At 43.8% G+C, this 18,951-nt stretch overlaps 1 protein-coding gene across 1 annotated transcript; it reads right to left on the reverse strand.

Moving 5' to 3' along the window:
- Positions 1 to 13,192: 13,192 nt before the first annotated feature.
- Positions 13,193 to 16,790, reverse strand: TUBA1B (tubulin alpha 1b). Its single transcript, XM_036865168.1, has 4 exons — positions 16,639 to 16,790; positions 15,005 to 15,227; positions 14,710 to 14,858; positions 13,193 to 14,357 (listed from the first exon to the last, which is right to left on the reverse strand). The coding sequence occupies exons 1-4, from the start codon at positions 16,639 to 16,641 to the stop codon at positions 13,377 to 13,379; spliced, it is 1,356 nt and encodes a 451-aa protein (XP_036721063.1). The 5' UTR covers positions 16,642 to 16,790; the 3' UTR covers positions 13,193 to 13,376.
- Positions 16,791 to 18,951: the final 2,161 nt, after the last annotated feature.

Below are 18,951 nucleotides of genomic sequence, written 5' to 3' on the forward strand. Positions count from 1 at the left end.
TCTGAAAGTGTTTATTGTGGGGTGAGGAACCCACTGCCGCCACGGAGTTTTCACCCAGTCACTTTTGTGGGAGCCCTAGTGTATGCTAGAACAAATACCAAAGAAAAGTGGATAACAAACTACAGAAATATCCATCTGAAACTTTGTGAGGAAATGCCCACAGGGGATCATGGGCTGAGTCAAACATTAGCTGACCACCTACTATGTGCCACTCACTTTATAGATTTTATCTCATTTTACCCAGGGAAAGGTATTATGATTAGCATTTTAGAGATTAGAAAATGGTGAGAGGTTGTCACAAGGGATGCAAGTTACCTTCCTGTGACCTTGATACATGTACTGTTTGGGAAGTCCCACCTTCATGAAGTTAAACCCTTCCTCTAAGGTGGAGGGAGCAGTACAGGGAAACTTAAAAGAAGGGCTGAGTTTTGCAAAGCCCCCCACTGAAGAATAAGAGCGCAATTCTAAAGGACTAGACTGTGTCCCGTTACTATCTGAGCAAGAGTCAGGGGCCAGAATGAACAAATGAATTCTGTACTCTTGAAACAGGGCATGTACTTTTATCTCTATTCTGTTTCCCCAGTGATTTGAAGTAGAACCTTGGGAAATAAAAAGCATATACTTGTATATACATACATATTTGTATTTGTGTGTATGTTATATATAATATACTACACATGTGTATGTATATATGTATACATATATATATATGTCTTTGGTAGTAGCAAGATAATGAGAGGACGTGAATAGCTGATTTCCCTTTTAGCAGTGAAGCTTGGAGTGAAGAGAATCCAGTGGGGAGAGTGGGAAGAGATAGAAAGAGAAGATAGCTGGCTGGGTCCTTGGCTCTGTTGCAGGGAAGGAAAGGAGAGCACAGGGAGGTGGCTTGGGCCTATCCCGTGACCCTGGTGCTTAACTCTTATCTTTATCTCAAGCCAAAGTACTTTAACGATCTTGTTAAAACACAAATCAGATCTGTCCCTGCTCAAAATCCCTCAAAAGCAATCCATTTGCACTTGGAAATTCACCTGCTTTAAAGTAAGAATACCAAGCCCTGGGAATTCCCTGGCCGTCCAGTGGTTAGAACTCGGCACTTTCACTGCCGAGGGCCCAGGTTCAATCCATGGTCTGGGAACTAAGATTCCACAAGCCTCTTTGCAAATGAACCAACTGACAAAGGATTAATCTCCAAAATTTACAAGCAGCTCATGCAGCTCAATAACAAAAAAACGAACAACCCAATCCAAAAATGGGCAGAAGACCTAAATAGACATTTCTCCAAAGAAGATATACAGATTGCCAACAAACAGATGAAAGAATGCTCAACATCATTAATCATTAGAGAAATGCAAATCAAAACTACAATGAGATATCATCTCACACTGGTCAGAATGGCCATCATCAAAAAATCTAGAAACAATAAATGCTGGAGAGGGTGTGGAGAAAAGGGAACACTCTTGCACTGTTGGTGGGAATGTAAATTGATACAGCCACTATGGAGAACAGTATGGAGGTTCCTTAAAAAACTAAAAATAGAACTACCATATGACCCAGCAATCCCACTACTGGGCATATACCCTGAGAAAAGCATAATTCAAAAAGAGTCATGTGGGCTTCCCTGGTGGCGCAGTGGTTGAGAATCTGCCTGCCAATGCAGGGGACACGGGTTCGAGCCCTGGTCTGGGAAGATCCCACATGCCGCGGAGCAACTGGGCCCGTGAGCCACAATTACTGAGCCTGCGCATCTGGAGCCTGTGCTCCGCAACAAGAGAGGCCGCGATAGTGAGAGGCCCGCGCACCGTGATGAAGAGTGGCCCCCGCTTGTCACAACTAGAGAAAGCCCTCGCACAGAAACGAAGACCCAACACAGCCATAAAATAAAAAATTAATTAATTAATTAATTTTAAAAAAATATTAAAAAAAAAAAAAGAATCAGAAGAAACATTAAAAAAAAAAAAAAAAAAGAGTCATGTACCCCAATGTTCATTGCAGCTCTATTTACAATAGCCAGGACATGGAAGCAACCTAAATGTCCATCATCGGATGAATGGATAAAGAAGATGTGGCACATATATACAATGGAATATTACTCAGCCATAAAAAGAAACGAAATGGAGTTATTTGTAGTGAGGTGGATGGAGTTAGAGTCTGTCATACAGGGTGAAGTAAGTCAGAAAGAGAAAAACAAATACAGTATGCTAACACATATATATGGAATCTAAGGGAAAAAAAAAAAGGTCATGTAGAACCTAGTGGCAAGACGGGAATAAAGACACACACCTACTAGAGAATGGATTTGAGGATATGGGGAGGGGGGAGGGTAAGATGTGACAAAGTGAGAGAGTGGCATGGACACATATACAGTACCAAACGTAAAATAGATAGCTAGTGGGAAGCAACCGCATAGCACAGGGAGATCAGCTCTGTGCTTTGTGACCACCTAGAGGGGTGGGATAGGGAGGGTGGGAGGGAGGGAGATGCAAGAGGGAAGAGATATGGGAACGTATGTATATGTATAACTGATTCACTTTGTTATAAAGCAGAAACTAACACACCATTGTAAAGCAATTATACTCCAATAAAGATGTTAAAAAAAAAAAAAGGCCCTCAGGGATTACAAAATGGTGGCCTCTGGGCTGCATTAGACATGCTGTGTTTTGTTTGGCTCACAGAATCTTTAATAAATTTGAACAAACATGCCCTTGTCAGCCCAGCTGTGCATTTGAGTTTGTGACCTGTGAGCTAGCACCTCTCTACTGCTTCAACTTGGCATCATCTTCACCCTGACCTTTGGTCAGTTCCTGGTGGACCCTGCGAAACTCTTTCCTTCCCCAGGGCTCTGCACTTGCTGTTTCCTCTGCCTGGAAGAGCTCTCCCCTTCCCCTGCTTCTTCCCAGTTCACTTTTGGTTGGCTCTGGTCTCCTTCAGGTTTGAGCTTAAATGTTACCCCACTGCCTTATCTAAAGCAACCTATTTTTGTAATTTCATTTATCACAAGTTGCCATAATTTAATTTGTTTGCATTTGTTTGTTTCCCCCGTATAGGCTCCTAAAGGGAAATAATCATATTTGTTTTGAATGTGGTTATTTCCTTAACTCTTAGCCCCATGCCTAATTCATGTAGGCGCTCAAATATTGGTAAATGTAGTGAGAAAGATGGCAGGCATTGCTAATTATCAGAAGAGCTGAGTTCTGGTTCTAGCACTGTCATCCTGGGCTATGCTTGATCTCATTTGCAAAACTAGAAGACCCTTAAGATTACTTCCAAATCTATGAATCTAATGCTCACAGTCCTTTACAGTTTACAAAGTGCTGTGACCTCACCCAAGTCACAGACTATTACATCTGATTCTTTCAACAGTTGGCTAACATAAACTCTGCTTAAAGACTTATCATCATCCAGAATGTACAACTGAAGTGAACTTTAAGAGGCAAAATATCAATAAACAAATAAACCGGAAACCTCATAGTATAAGACAAACTTGAGCTCAGAACTGAGAGAAAGAGTCTAGAAGACTTCCCTTGAGAAAGTAGTTTTGAGCCCAGCAGCAATCTGATTTATTTGCCCACAGGTCCTTGAGTCCTTGTTTACAAATCCATTGGAAGCACAATAACTTTTTTCCATTGCCTATGTTTAGAATTGGTGAAAGCTTTTGTTTACTAAATTACCACTCAGAACACTATGCAAAAAGACACTACACATTCTCTTTTTAAACTTACCAAATCTCGTAAAGTTGCAGGATACAAAATTAATGCACAGAAATCTCTTGCATTCCTATACACTAATAACGAAAGATCAGAAAGAGAAATTAAGGAAACAATCCCATTCACCATTGCAACAAAAAGAATAAAATACCTAGGAATAAACCTGCCTAAGGAGGTAAAAGACCTGTACTCAGAAAACTATAAGACCCTGTTGAAAGAAATCAAAGATGACAGAAACAGATGGAGAGATATACCATGTTCTTGGATTGGAAGAATAAATATTGTGAAAATGACTATACTTCCCAAAGCAATCTACAAATTCAATGCAATCCCTATCAAATGGCATTTTTTACAGAACTAGAACAAAAAAATCTTAAAATTTGTATGGAGACACAAAAGACCCCGAATAGCAAAAGCAATCTTGAGGGAAAAAAATGGAGCTGGAGGAATCAGACTCCCTGACTTCAGACTATACTACAAAGCTACAGTAATCAAGACAATATGGTACTGGCACAAAAACAGAAATATAGATCAATGGAACAGGATAGAAAGCCCAGAGATAAACCCACACACCTATGGTCAACTAATCTATGACAAAGGAGGCAAGGATATATGATGGAGAAAAGACAGTCTCTTCAATAAGTGGTGCTGGGAAAACTGGACAACTACATGTAAAAGAATGAAATTAGAACACTCCCTAACACCATACACAAAAATAAACTCCAAATGGATTAAAGACCTAAATGTAAGACTGGACACTATAAAACTCTTAGAGGAAAACATAGGAAGAACACTCTTTGACATAAATCACAGCACAGTCTTTTTTGACCCACCTCCTAGAGTAATGGAAATAAAAACAAAAATAAACAAATGGGACCTAATGAAACTTCAAAGCTTTTGCACAGCAAAGGAAACTATAAACAAGACAAAAAGACAACCCGCAGAATGGGAGAAAATATTTGCAAACGAATCAACGGACAAAGGATTAATTTCCAAAATATATAAACAGCTCATGCAGCTCAATACTAAAAAAACAAACAACCCAATCAAAAAATGGGCATAAGACCTAAATAGACATTTCTCCAAAGAAGACATACAGATGGCCAAGAGGCACATTAAAAGATGTTCAACATCACTAATTATTAGAGAAATGCAAATCAAAACTACAATGAGTTATCACCTCACACCAGTTAGAATAGGCATCATCAGAAAATCTACAAACAACAAATGCTGGAGAGGGTGTGGAGAAAAGGGAACCCTCTTGCACTGTTGGTGGGAATGTAAATTGATTCAGCCACTATGGAGAACAGTATGGAGGTTCCTTAAAAAACTATAAATAGAATTACCATATGATCCAGCAATCCCACTACTGGGCATATACCCAGAGAAAACCATAATTCAAAAAGATACATGCACCCCAATGTTCACTGCAGCACTATTTACAATAGCCAGGTCATGGAAGCAACCTAAATGCCCATCAACAGACGAACGGATAAAGATGTAGTACATATATATACAATGAAATATTACTCAGCCATAAAAAGGAACAAAATTGGGTCATTTGTAGAGATGTGGATGGACCTAGAGACTGTCATACAGAGTGCAGTAAGTCGGAAATAGAAAAACAAATATTGCATATTAACGCATATATGTGGAATCTAGAAAAACGGTACAGATGAACCGGTTTGCAAGGCAGAAATAGAGACACAGATGTAGAGAACAAACGTATGGACACCAAGGGGGGATGGTGGTGGTGTGGTGGTGGTGGGATGAATTGGGAGATTGGGATTGACATGTATACACTAATATGTATAAAATAGATAACTAATAAGAACCTGCTGTATAAAAAAATAAATAAAATTAAATTTTTAAAAAGACAATCTGGTTAACAAAATAGATTGAAATCAATCTGAATAAGTAAATAATAATAATAATAATAAACTTACCAAATCTCCCTTTGTCCAAATCCTATGTACTTCCAAGCCTCAACCCAAATATCTTTTCTTCCATCTTTTCTTGAAGGGATTTCCCCCTTTTCTAAACTCCCGAAGCAACATCCAGTTGTATAGTTCAGTGACCAGTTAGACATATATGCACCGTCTCGGACCATTCATTACCTTGAGGTGTTATTTAAATCTTTTGTGTTGTTTAACTTTACCACCATTTATGTGTTTTCTCCTCTCCTCTCCCCTTAGAGAGTTGGAAACCTGTATTTGGCTTCTAATTCACCCCTTTCATTCCAACACCAGTTCTTAACCCAGTGCAGTTGTCCCAGTGAACACTTGAAACAATGTTTGTGGATTTGATCTGTCCAGGAGATAAGTTACCTATTCTTAGTAGGGAAGGGGCCATCTTGACTGGGGAGAGTAAATTTCAATGTCCTCAAGCAACACAGGGAAGGGAACTAATCCAGACTGAGCCTACCGTAAGTGCTAAGCATTAACAGATACTTTACAAAGATTAGTTTATTTGGTGTCACAAGGATCCTACAAAATAGACTTTATTTATTTTTTTTAATAGATGAGGAAACAGTTCAAACAGATTAAGTATCTTGTACAAGGACCTACAATAGTAAGTGGTGTAACTGGGATTTGAACTTGGTCTCTCTGACTCCAAAGCCTCCTTTTTCCCCAGTATTCTGCAGTTGCCTCTTAGTAGATATACCCCCCTAGTTCTGTATTCCCTTCATTACTGCTTAGATACTTAGTGTAATAGAAGGCTAAAACTTGAACTTCAGTATCCTCAAGAACCCTGGTACCTTCCATTTCTATCTAAAGGGCTCACTGTTCTGCTCCTTCCTGTGGGGCTACCTTTGAGCTTCCAAATGATGAAGACTTACTGCTGAACAGCACTTTGAGAGGAGCAGACAGAAGGCCCAGGGCCACCCATCCCAGAGGTGACTGGGATGGGAGAGGGACAGAAAGGGGCATTAGGAAAAGTTGCTCTTTTTTTTAAATGAAAACTTCAAAAACTTTTCATTCAGATTATAGGTTATTTTCATTTTCTCTTTGCTTACCTACATGTCCTAATTTTCCCACAGAAAACACAATAAATACGGAAAAATTCCTGCTCACTCTAAGAATACCATGGACTGAATATGTCCCCCCAAAACTTATATGTTAAAACTCTAACCCTCAATGTGATGTATTAGGAGGTGAGGCCTTTGGGAGGTAATCAGGTTTAGATGAGGTCAAGAGGTACAGCCCTCATGATGGGATTATCTTTTTTCTCTTTTGGGGGGGGACCACTGCTGCAGGATCTCCCACCAGGGCTTGAACCCATGCCCCCTGCATTGGGAGTGTGGAGTCTTAACCACTGGACCATGAGGGAAGTCCTGGGATTATCATCTTTATAAGAAGAGGAAGGGAGTAAAGTTTTTTTCTCTTCTCCACATGAGGACGCAGCAAGAAGACCGCCAGCCATCTGCAAGCCAGGAAGAGGGCTCTCACTTGACACTGAATCTGCTAGCACCTTGATCTTGGATTTACCAGTCTCCAAATCTTTGAGAAATAAATGTTTGTTGTTTACACTATCTGATCTATGGTATTTTGTTATAGCAGTCCAAACTAAGACAGGCTATAAACTTTCTTCCTTATCTCTGATGGAAATTGGACTAATTCCTAGAAATAGACCAGCAACTTTGGAATTGCCCTCTTGTCTAGGCTGCCAGGGAAGCCAGAAAACCAAAGGTTCCCATTAGGCAAGGCCTCTCTGGGTCTGAGAACTTTCGTTGTTTTTGTTGTTGGCAGGGGTGAGGGAAAGGGTTTAAGAAACATGTTTTGAGAGATTCTGTTCCTTTGTTCCTACCTATCTCTGACTTCTCCAAAAATACTTGAGAGAATAGTCATAATTAAAGATTCTTGAGACACCAGGAAAATTTGTGAAATCTTAGACTCTGGGAATCTTAGAAGGATATTAGAAGCCTTCAGTTCTGCCTGTTTGTCCTTCATGACATGGATGGCACTGTGGTCCATTGTTAGGCCTAGCTAATTGTTACAAAGTGAGCTGCAATGTTCTTCCTCATCCTTTACTGTGCTCTCTGGGTTTTAAGGAATGAGCCTGCTGCCATTTCTGGACAGCAACTCTTCATGGGTTTCTCTTGTAATCTAAACATCCTCATTTCTCTGAGTTGCTTTACCCAGTACCCCTTGCCATTCTACTTACCCCTTGGAGGAAACTCACTTGTCTGTCCATTTCCTTCCTGAGGTGCCCAGAACTGGGTAACAATTTGCATAGTAGGGTGACCAGTGAAGAGGATGGTGGGATCGCTCACTTGCCTAGCTTTACACAGTGTTGTATAGAAGGAATGTCTAAGGTGACATCAGCCTGTTCTGGCAGCTGGGTCACACCTTCACTCATGGCACACATGCATTTGATCAATGTGAGCCAGTAGAAGTTCCTGCATGCTAGTATCATGAGACATTAGAGCTGAGACCTTAAAGCTGGGCCAGAGAGAGGCTGAAGGACTTTTTTTTTTTTTTTTAATATTTATTTGGCTGCACTGGGTCTAGGTTGTGTCATGCGGGATCTTTGTTGAAGCATGTGGGATCTTTTAGTTCCGGCATGCAAACTCTTAGTTGTGGCATGTGGGATCTACCTCCCTGACCAGGGATCAAACCCGGGCCCCCTGCATTGGGAGCATGGTGTCTTAGCCACTGGACCACCCTGAAGGATATTATTTATGAAGAATCTTTAGAACAGAACAGCAGCTTTCCCTTCTACCTCCATTTGTTGCCACTGTCCACCCTATAGTGTCTTCCTGAGGCATCTTAGATCTTTGGGCCTGGAGAAAAAAGGAAGGTAGTATAGGGACAGTCACCTTTAGCTTTCAGAGTTAAAAGTATAAATCTGCTTTCGTTCAAAATTAATTCTTAGACTATGAAAATATATAATGGAGAATCTGACCTAGTCTTACCTAGCCTTCAAGCCCTTGAATAGGAGACACTTGGGTTTTCATCATCAAAGGAAGAGAGTATGAGTTAACTGGGCAAAAGTGGTGGGATCAGTTATGGTTGTAAAAGGTATTATAGGCAGAGAGAAGAGTGTTCGAAGGCCCCAGGAATGAGGTGATGGGCTTGATTCCATCACTGCTGGACACAGTAACATACAGCAGGCTGTCAGTTGGGAGATGGGTTGGTCAGTTGAGGGATGGATGGGTGGGGTAAGGTATTTATTTTGGCAGAGAGGAAGAAGCTGGCCCCTGAAACACAGTGATATCAGTATCTACATGATGATGTCCACATCATCGGGTGGTTATTAATTTTGTATCAGTATTGAGTTCAGTTTGATCTGGCAACATGCTCCTCCATTATTACATGTTGACCCCAAGGCCATATTTTTAAACTCATTCCACCCTGGGAAGCACCCTAGAGGCAGGAGCTGAAGTCGAGAGCTCCAACAGTGTGGGGATTCCTGTGGCTGACTGATTCACAGTGGCCTAGCAGGAGGCTCAGCTGCCTCCAGGAATGGACAGAACAAAAAGTGACAAGCCCGTGAATGCCAGGTCAGTCACTTCCTGTTTGTGGTGTATCTTTTAGGCTCAGCTCCAAAGTGACAGGGAGAGCAGAGTTCACAAATCTGAGCTTGACTTTTCTGGGCAGAGAACTCCTTGTCAGTGGTGCCATCTGCAGGGCATTAAAGAATTTGCCAGGAATTTGATGGGAATGGGAGGGGAAAATGGCATCTCTCTCCTCCCTCCCTCAAACTCTTAATCTGAGCATGTCCCTAAATCATAGCCCTGGTCCTCCATAGGGCTAAAAGACCCCTATTTCTTGTGACATTTTGGCAGGCAATATTTAAGGAACCTGGTCCTACAAGGCAGGACCAGGGCTGTGGTATCACTTCCTTTCTTCCCTGCCAATTGAATCTGTCCTCTGTAAAAAACGAAGTAGTGGGCTCCTCCCATTTTAAGGTCACCTCAGTGAGGCTGAGAATGCTGGGTTGTGAAGGCACTTAAGCATTATATTATGGTGTTAAAATTTTGTAAAATGTGGACTTCCCTGGTGGCGCAGTGGTTAAGAATCTGCCTGCCAATGCAGGGGACATGGGTTCGAGCCCTGGTCTGGGAAGATCCCACATGCCGCAGAGCAACTAAGCCTGTGCACCACACCTACTGAGCCTGTGCTCTAGAGCCTGCGAGCCACAACTACTGAGCCCACATGCCACAACTACTGAAGCCCATACGCCTAGAGCCTGTGCTCCGCCACAAGAGAAGCCACCGCAATGAGAAGCCCGCACACAACGAAGAGCAGCCCCTGCTCGACACAACTAGAGAAAGCCCACACGTAGCAGTGAAGACCCAATGCAACCAACCATAAATAATTATAAATAAATTTAAAAAAAATTTTTAAATGTGGGTGGGTATAAATTGAAGGTGTTGATGTTGTTAAGGTTAATAATCATTATTATCAGTATCATCACCCTCGCCATCTCTAAGTAAACCCTCCTTGAGCTTTATTTCTTTCTATTTCTTTTCTAAATAAATGGTTCATTCTTCCTTGGCAGTGGCTCTGGTGTCCTGCTGAGCAGAGCTGTCAAGTCCTGGGGTACCCTGCCCCTCACTTCCCAAGCTTGGACACACAACTCTAAGCTTACAAGTCCTTCCAGACTTGATTGCCCTATTTGCCACCCCTCAACTCCCCACACACCTGGAGAAAGACAGGATGGAACTCTATAGTGCAAAAGGGGAAATAGGCCCAGAAGGTTCAGAGAGCCCGACTAGAACAAGGAATCAAGTGTCTCAGTCAATCTGTTTCCAAGGCCTCTCTACCCTGAGGCTCAATTTCTCAGAGGGTGCTAAAAGAGACTTGGGCCTGGTAAGAATGTGAATGTGTTTTACAAAACCCTAGAGTTTGCTGTTTATATTAAAGAGAGCAATAAAGAATCTGGCTTAAGAGTGAAATAAATAATCATTATTTATTTTTACTTCCATTAAAGTACTCTGTGAGCCCTAAACCTTACCAGGCACTGTGATTGCTGCTGGGGCAGAGATGTAGATAATAATACTCTCAAACCCCCCACCAAAGGAACGCTTGATGGCATTTCCTGGTTGCCTCGGCATTTCAATATAGCCTTTTCCCACCCCCCACCCCCATGTCCCACACTGAATATCTCATATTACCAAAGGCTTTGACTACTAGTACCTGCTAGTTATCATCTTGACCTATAAGATGAATGGGAACAGAGGGGACAGAGGGAAATACTGAATTTGAGCAGCAAGTCAGATCAACAACCAAATAACTAGGGTATAAAGGGGACTGGATAGTTTAGGAGTGTAGATAGGAGGTGTCTGTTCTAAAAAACAACCAGACACTGAAATTGGAGTTTGAATTGTAGAAAATGGAAAATCCCTTCCCTCTATAGGTTTCCTCTTTTAAAAAATGAAATATTTCAAGCATACAGGAGAAAAGGATAATTGGTATTCTATTTGATAGAAACATTAACCCTTAGGGTTTTGTATATAACTCCCACTGATACTTGCCTCCTATCATTGTGTAGTTTCCTCCCACATTGAATAGGACTGACATGTGTAACGGACAGGATATTGTAGAATTGAGTGTGACTTTCGAGGTTAGGTCATAAGACTTTGTGGTATTCAACTTACCTTCTCTTAGCTCACTCTGGGGGAAGACTGCTCCAATGTCATGAGGACACTCAAGCAGCCCTATGGAGAGGTCCATGTGGTGAAGAACTAAGGCCACCTGCCAACAACCAGCACTAACTTGCCAGGCATATGAGTGAACCACCTTGGAAATGAAACCTCCAGCTCCAATCAAGCATTCAGATAACTGCACCCTCAGTCAACACCTTTACTGAAACCTTATGAGAAATCCTGAGTCACAACCATCCAGCTAAAGTGCTCCTGAATTCCTGACCCTCAGAAACTGCATGAGGTTTTACATATAAAAATATATACATAGTTTTTTCTTTTTTATACACATACATTAAGCCACAAAGTTTTTGGACAATAGATAACGGCATTGCAAACATCTATGTACCTACCACCCAAGCAGTCATAACGCTTTATTTACTACAGATCTTTTCTTAAAAATACAAACACCCCTCCCCCCAAAAACAAAAAAATAAAAATAAAACATTAGATATAGTTGAAACCCTGGCTTCCTCTCTATCCTGCCCCTGCCTTGCGCCTCAGAACTCCTAAAAAAAGCACCATGGCACACTGGATACCTAGTGTGTGCTTTTCCTGAAAAGCCCCTGTTTTTTCGTTTCCCAGGCTCCAGCCTAGTTCTTTCCCTCTTTAGTCATCTTTAGTCATCTCTCAAGATGGTCTTTCTCTGAGAGTTCAACAGTAACTCAAAATCCTATCTGCATTTGGTCACTAATTCCGTTAGGGTTCCCCTCCGTGCTTTAAAGCCCTGGGATCTGCCGTCCCCTGGGACCTGTGGTATCTGGCTATATGGGTGTTGCTGTGCCACCCTACTGAGCTTTCTCTGAAAAGTCTATAGATTTTTTCAGTTGAGGACAGCTATTTTTAAGTTTATAAGATTTATGGACTAGGGAAAAAACTGGTAAAACTTTGGTCTTCTCTACTCTTAAACCAAAACATCAATGTCTTCAGACCTTAATAATCCCTGTGCTTCCTGAATTTGAAATGTACATCTTCTCGGAGGCAAACGAGATGCAAAGGGATTTAACCTATCTCTACAGTCAACTTTAGATGTAGCCAAACTATATACTGGAAATAATGTAAACTATGCCAAGTGCTTTAAACTGTAAACTTTTATCCTAACCTTTGCAAATGTTGCCATTCCGTCCCTCGTAAAGCAGCCACTCAGCCGCTTTCCCACACATGCACATAGCTTACTCCCCACTTTTTTTTTTTCTATACTAGGATTTTTGATCACCAGAATTCTGATCCTGCAACTTTTCTTCTCCCATCCTCCCTACAGGTGGGAAACAGCTTTTACATCTTCCTGCTCAAATATTCTCCAGCCTGATGTTTACCTGTTCAAGGGTCACTAAGATTTTTTTGTTCCACTGATAGATTAGCAGGCCTCTTTAAACAGCAGTGGTATTTGTAGCATATTAAAAACTACTTCCCATACCTAACTTGTAATTACCCAATAACTTCAAGATCTAGATTAGCAAAACCACTCTCATCTGAATTTACATTTTCCCAAGCCCCCTGACCTGGATTTCAACACTGGTTGATCTAAGAGTGGATGTATGTGTAACTGATTCACTTTGCTATACACCTGAAACACAACATTGTAAATCAACTATACTCCAACAAAAATTAAAAAAAAATTAGATTGTACATCTGAAAACAAAAAATATTGGTTGAGGTGAAGTTAACAGACCAGTTTCAGAATCCAGCTCTTCTGTTTTTCCAGACCAATGTGCTCCTTCCCCCCATAGAGATTTCTAGAGTGAAATCCTTGATATTACCACCCTGTTGCAGAGACTTTCAGGTGTAGGAGTGGTAGCACATCTTGAATTGGAGAAACCAATTTAGAAGCACAGAACTCTTTCTTTCTTAAAGCCTTTACTTTTCAGACATGACAGAAAAATCTTACAGGTACACATGGAAAAGCAATACATGATCACAGTTTAAAGTGAAGACAATCTAGTCAGAAAGCTTTTACTCATGTCAGCTAATGTTGAAGCTGAAGTTCTGCATATGACATGCTGCAGGGCTGAAAGGAATGGTAATTAGTACTCTTCTCCTTCTTCCTCTCCCTCTCCTTCAACAGAATCCACACCAACCTCCTCATAATCCTTCTCAAGGGCAGCCATGTCCTCACGGGCCTCAGAAAACTCTCCTTCCTCCATGCCCTCACCCACGTACCAGTGAACAAAGGCACGCTTGGCATACATCAGGTCAAACTTGTGGTCCAGGCGAGCCCAGGCCTCAGCGATGGCTGTGGTGTTGCTCAGCATGCACACAGCTCGCTGTACTTTGGCCAGGTCTCCACCAGGTACCACAGTGGGAGGCTGGTAATTAATGCCAACTTTGAAGCCAGTGGGGCACCAGTCCACAAACTGGATGCTGCGCTTGGTCTTGATGGTGGCAATGGCAGCATTGACATCTTTGGGAACCACGTCACCACGGTACAACAGGCAGCAAGCCATGTATTTACCATGGCGAGGGTCGCATTTCACCATCTGGTTGGCTGGCTCAAAGCAAGCATTGGTGATCTCTGCTACAGAAAGCTGTTCATGGTAGGCTTTCTCAGCAGAGATAACAGGGGCATATGTGGCCAGAGGGAAGTGGATGCGGGGATAGGGCACCAGGTTGGTCTGGAATTCTGTCAGATCAACATTCAGGGCTCCATCAAATCGCAGGGAAGCGGTGATGGAGGACACAATCTGGCTAATAAGGCGGTTAAGATTCGTGTAGGTTGGGCGCTCAATATCGAGGTTTCTACGACAGATGTCATAGATGGCCTCATTGTCTACCATGAAGGCACAATCAGAGTGCTCCAGGGTGGTGTGGGTAGTGAGGATGGAGTTGTAAGGCTCAACTACAGCTGTGGAAACCTGAGGGGCTGGGTAAATGGAGAACTCCAGCTTGGACTTCTTGCCATAATCGACAGAGAGACGTTCCATCAGCAGGGAGGTGAACCCGGAACCAGTTCCCCCGCCAAAGCTGTGGAAAACCAAGAAGCCCTGAAGACCTGTGCACTGGTCAGCCTGTTAGAAAAGAGGAATAGAAAAAACATAGTTATTGCTCTTTGTGATACCATCATAGTAATCATAGTAAATATTTTCACTTTTCATATTAATTCCAAAGATTTAGATCATATTTTGACAAGAAACAGTTTTTTTAAAAATGTAGACCTTCCTTACTCAGCATTTATCAAAAATCTTTATTAATATTTATAAAATGACATCAAATAGTTCATATTTTAATTGAACTTTAAAAAAAACTTTAAAGGAATAATTAACCTCACTATTACATTTCAATTCTGTGTGAAAAAAAGAGCATATTCCAAATATCTCCCTTAGGTTCATTAATTTACTTTATTCTTCAGAATAAACATACCAGTTTCCGAATTCGGTCCAAGACGAGGTCAATGATCTCCTTGCCAATGGTGTAGTGACCGCGGGCATAGTTATTGGCAGCATCTTCCTTGCCTGTGATGAGCTGCTCAGGGTGGAAGAGCTGGCGGTAGGTGCCAGTGCGAACTTCATCTGGAAAAGGAAAACGAAGCAGCCACCCATCACTAACAACCTGCACAAGTCTGCTCGACCCCAGGGCATCAATGGAGCCCCCAGGACACACCTCCTGTCCCGGACCCCCGGGATCTCACTCATTGGGGTTACTGAGGTCAACTCACCAATGACCGTGGGTTCCAGGTCTACAAACACTGCCCTGGGCACATGCTTGCCAGCGCCTGTCTCACTGAAGAAGGTGTTGAAGGAGTCATCTCCTCCCCCAATAGTCTTGTCACTTGGCATCTGGCCATCGGGCTGGATGCCGTGTTCCAGGCAGTAGAGCTCCCAGCAGGCATTGCCGATCTGGACACCAGCCTGGCCAACGTGGATGGAGATGCACTCACGCTGTGAGAGGGAAGAAAAAAAAACCATTAAAAACCAATTAGTGATGACTGTGAAGCAGAACAAAATGTTTATGGAAACTTCATCTTACAAATTTCCTTTCAAAACGAATTACAGTGTAATGCTTTTTTTCTTAATCTAGGAGAAGGGCTATACTTTTGATTTCCATTAGTTTTAATTAATTTCCTTTTCCCCTCTAAATTGGGAAGGCCTCTTTCCAGATCAAGAACAGACCTTAGTCATTGCTTCCTCCTTTGGAGGATCAAGATAAGGAGGAGGTCATCCATCTAGCGCTCACGCCCCAGAATCCCATTTTAGAGTAGGTGGCCAGATTTCTGGGCAGCTCCCAACACAGGAAGCACGTGGCCAGAACAGGGCGGAGGAAATGTCTGGCTGCAGGGACGAGGGGTGGGGCTCTGCGGCAAAGGATGAATGAGCAATTCCGGGTGCGCGCGCCCGCGCCCGCGCACCACCCCCGCCGCGGTTCGCGGAGCCGCGCAGCTGCAGAGGCTCTCAACAGCCACGTCTGCAGAGGCGCAGCCATGGCCAACCATCCTCCGCTTCCCGTAGGCATTGAGTTCAGTCCAGCACCTCCACATGTCACGACGCAGCAGGGGATTATCGGCGGCCCAGATCTGGACCAAGATCCGATTTCCGTTCCCTCAAAACCCCTCACCGCTACCACCTGCTCCCACACGCATTCCTAACACAGCAGAGGGCAGGGAGGGACAGATGGCCTCTACAGACTGTTGGGAGCTAGCTGCCCTAATACACTGGCATAGCGCAGTACACCGATAAGGAGTCCTTCTCCACATTCATCTTACCGTTTTTATTTTTTTAAAAGAAAGAACTCAGGGTAACAGGAGACACGCCCTTCAGCCATAGACCTGCAGCGCCGCTGCGCGCCTGCGCATACTGCAGTGGCGGGCTCCCGTCCACTCCCTGGCGGGAAGGTAACGGTCGCGCGTGCGCTTTTGTGTCCAGCTCCTTCCCGCCTCCGCTTTTCGTGCTGAGGAGGAAGTGAGGGCGGGGAGAGCCCGCGCGCGCGCTCGCCAAAGGCTGGGGGGAAGGGGGGGATGGGAACGCGCGGGAAAAGAATGCAGTCTTGAGGGCACCGCGCCCAGGAGTTAAGGGCTAAATGAGAGTCCCAACCACGGTGAAGGAGAGCTAGTGCCCCGCCATCCCCTTCCAGAGTCCCAGAAAAAAAGGCGGTGGGCTCCCTCCGTTCCCTCTTCCCGGGCCCCAGCCGTTCTCCACAAACCGGGATCTATCTACTCTCATCCTCGGCCCTCGCTTTGCTCTTCGCCCTCCAAGTGGACAGCGGTGGCGCCAGCCCTCTCTAGCTAGAGGCCCTCCGCGCTCCCCCGGGCTCGCTTCTCCCCGTTTTCCCGAGAGAGGCCGGCGGTCCACTCACCATGGTGGCTACGGGTCAGCAGGCGCAGGCAACAGGAGTAGACACCGGGTCCCGGTTACCGTCCTCGACAAGCTAAGAGTCGAGGTAAGTAACGCACTGAGGCGGGGGCGCTGCGGGAGCCACTTAAGTAACGGTCCGGGGAGGGGCTGGCGGGCACAGGCGGTGCCATGGCCGCAGGCCCCACCCCCGGCCCGGCGTACCCACTCGGCGCCCGGCTCGGCCGCCGCAGAGGCGGGCTCCTGGCCCCGAGCCCTTCCCCGCGCCGGGCGTGCGGGGCGGGGTCCGCCGCGCCTGCGGGCCGCGAGCTCCGGTGCTGCAGTCTTTGGCGCATGACCGCCAGGGCCAGGGCGGGGGCGGGGGTGGGGGGGGGGTGGGGGTGGGGTGGGGATGGGGATGGGGGGAAGGGCGCATGTTCGGAAGAAACCAACGTGGGAATGGGTGTTCGATTGCTTTAATTTGGACGAATCCTAAGATTTAAGAAGTCCACGCAGTTTTAAAGATGAAGCACCATGAAATCGAGAAACTTCTCGTCCAGATAGCTCAGCTGATTATTTTCACGTTGTCACCATTTGTCAATGAGTTTTGTTTTTCTCTTCCCACTTCCTTTAAAGGCAGTTCAGAAAGCATTTACCTGATTATGTGGAGGAGCAAGGTTTAGAAAAAATAGTTCTATTTGGTTTACTTGTTATTTAAACTAAAGGTACCAAACAGTATTTCAGTCATTCAGAGTAAGCACCTAAGCATTGAACATCTAAGCTGTTAAAAGGGTAAGGTAGGCCCCATTTTTAGACCTAAACCAACCAACTTTATGAAACAGCTCTAGGGTCTTTTAGAAAGAGAGATTTAAAGACACATTTCAAATTTGGTAGCTGAATTGAAGGAGTGAGGACAGAAACTTGGGGAGGGAGGACAGAAACTTGGGGAGGGAGGAAATTGTTTGACCCTGAAAGATATTCAGGAAGTAGGGATTCCTTGTACTATTTAGAGTTTTGTAAAACTTTTTAAAATTGAAGCATAATTGACAATGTTACATTACTTTCAAGTGTACAACAGTGATTTTACATTTATGTACATTGTTACCCTCAAAAATAAAGCAACCAGTTATTTTACCAGCAAGGTGGGTTTATTCAGGAATAGCAGAGAATCACAATTTGAGACAAGCAAGCAATGGGGAATCATAGGCAAATCCAGAGAACAAAGGAGAGTGACTTGCTTTTATTAGATTTTGGGAGGAAACTGAGGGGGGACTGTTTGAAGAGAAGTTCTCTGGAGAAGAAGGAGAGTTCAAGATTTTGAGTTTCTCTCTGGCTGCAAGTGGTGGTTAGAGTGTTGTTGCTGGAGCTGGGAGGGATTTTCCTTCCTTCTTTTAAAAGCAGGAGGTGAAATTCCTATGTAAAAATGTCCTCCCTTGTACCAGAAGAAAAGTAACATTCTTATCTTCCTTTTTCCTGCTGATTATGCAGACTGCAACTGGTGCTACCTGTATTGAGAGTCCCCCCTTTAGGGCTTCCTGACTCCATTTAAAATGAAGTTTCCTTTATTTATGTTCACATTTACCCCTTTCGATCAAGACCTTCCCTTAAAAGGGGCTTCCCTGGTGGCGCAGTGGTTAAGAATCCGCCTGCCAATGCAGGGGACATGGGTTCAAGCCCTGGTCCAGGAAGATCCCACATGCCGCAGAGCGACTAAGCCCGTGCGCCACAACTGCTGAGCCTGCGCTCTGGAGACTGCGATCCACAACTACTGAGCCTGCGCTCTGGAGACTGCGATCCACAACTACTGAAGCCTGCGCGCCTAGAGCCCGTGCTCCGCAACAAGAGAAGCCATCGCAATGAAAAACCCGCATACCACAATGAAGAGTAGCCCCCGCTCGCCGCAACTAGAGAAAGCCCGCGCACAGCAAGGAAGACCCAATGCAGCCAAAAATAAATAAAATAAAAATAAAAAATAAATAAATTTTAAAAAAACCAACTCTATATCTTACCAAGGTCTTAAGCATTGGAGATCATCTTGAAGTGTTGAGCTAACGTCACTCTCTTGGGTAAGTCATTTCTACAAAGATTTAACAGGCAACAGGCACAAAGCTTAAAAATGATTATGTGAAGCAGAATTTAATATAAGTTCAGTTTGTATGATGGTGCGAAGCCAGGAGCCCACACCTGAAGGTAATCAGCTAAATAGGTCAAAAGACCAGGCAAGGGCCATCAGGTGGAAGGTGTAACCAATGGGCTTGTTCCCTGATTTTGTGTAACTGAGTTTCTGTTTTTCCAGAGGCACTTATCTATACGCAACAGGTGGTATTTGCTGTCGTAC

Source organism: Balaenoptera musculus, chromosome 10, assembly GCF_009873245.2.
Source record: "Balaenoptera musculus isolate JJ_BM4_2016_0621 chromosome 10, mBalMus1.pri.v3, whole genome shotgun sequence".
NCBI lineage: Eukaryota > Metazoa > Chordata > Mammalia > Artiodactyla > Balaenopteridae > Balaenoptera > Balaenoptera musculus.